This window comes from Cariama cristata, unplaced genomic scaffold (genome assembly GCF_000690535.1).
Source record: "Cariama cristata isolate BGI_N322 unplaced genomic scaffold, ASM69053v1 scaffold19651, whole genome shotgun sequence".
Classification (NCBI taxonomy): domain Eukaryota; kingdom Metazoa; phylum Chordata; class Aves; order Cariamiformes; family Cariamidae; genus Cariama; species Cariama cristata.
The window spans coordinates 3595-4801 of record NW_009597763.1 but is presented as its reverse complement, the minus strand read 5'-3'; the positions used below and the strand labels follow the sequence as shown (position 1 = coordinate 4801).

The 1207-nt window shown below is 65.0% G+C and overlaps 1 protein-coding gene across 1 annotated transcript in view; it reads left to right on the top strand.

Moving 5' to 3' along the window:
- The window catches only part of ABCB6 (ATP-binding cassette, sub-family B (MDR/TAP), member 6 (Langereis blood group)), a 5900-nt gene that overhangs the window by 1546 nt on the left and 3147 nt on the right, over positions 1-1207 (top strand). Inside the window, 4 exon segments of the mRNA XM_009709044.1 lie at positions 1-125; positions 322-414; positions 671-863; positions 950-1082. Of these exon segments, the coding sequence (XP_009707346.1) occupies positions 1-125; positions 322-414; positions 671-863; positions 950-1082 (544 nt within the window).

Below are 1207 nucleotides of genomic sequence, written 5' to 3'. Positions count from 1 at the left end.
GCTGGTGCCGTACATGTGGCCGCGGGGCAACCCCCTGCTGCAGGGGCTGGTGCTGTTCTGCATGGCACTCATGGGGCTGGAGCGGGCCATCAACGTCTTCGTCCCCATCTACTACAAGAACATCGGTGAGGTGCCTGGAGCTCGGCACGTGAGGCTGCCCACGGCCTCAGCAAGTGCTGGGGGGTGTCACAAATGACTGGGGGGGGCTGCAGGGACCTGGCAGGTGCAGGGTCCAGGGGGTCAGGGACCAGTGCTGGGTGCTGGGATGGTTCCCATGGGGCACCCAGTGGTGCTCCCTGACCCTTGCCACCCTCTCCCCAGTGAATGAGCTGACGGAGGGTGCTCCCTGGCACACCCTGGCCTGGACTGTCTGCATCTATGTGGGGCTGAAGTTCCTGCAGGGCGGAGGTGCTGGTAAGGACCACCGGGAAGGACAGGGCGCTGGGGACAGACAGTGTGGGGCACATTGTGCCGGAGCTGGGGTGGCTGGGGATGCCTTTATGCCCCCATCAGTGCTGCTGTCACTTGAGAGCAGCAACCAGGGCTGCTCTCAGGTTGGGGACAGCGAGGGGTCCCCATCCCAAATCCCTCTTTCCCAGCTGGGCTTTCTGAGCTAGCTACCTGCCCCAGTGGTGCTGGTCCCCGCTGACCGTCCCGTGGTGCCCCGCAGGCTCCACAGGCTTCGTGAGCAACCTGCGCACCTTCCTGTGGGTGTGGGTGCAGCAGTTCACCAACCGGCAGGTGCAGGTGCATCTCTTCGCCCACCTGCACGGGCTGTCCCTCCGCTGGCACCTGGGGCGTCGCACCGGCGAGGTACTGCGCAGCGTGGACCGGGGCACCAGCAGCATCAACAGCCTGCTCAGGTCAGAGCGTGCCCGCAGTGGGTGGGGGGTGGCCGGGCAGCCCCACTGGGCCGGGCTGATGTGCCATCCCCCTTCCCACCCCCCAGCTACATCGTCTTCAGCATCATCCCCACCATTGCGGACATCGTCATCGGCATCGTTTACTTCACCTCGGTCTTCAGCGCCTGGTTTGGCCTCATCATCTTCGTGTGTATGAGCCTCTACCTGAGTGAGTGGGGGGTTGGGGTGCAGGGGTGCCGTGCTGGGCTGTGGGGCAGCGGGCACCTGTCGATGCAGCCCCCTCCTACCCACAGCTCTGACCATCTTCATCACTGAGTGGAGAACCAAGTACCGGCGGGACCAGA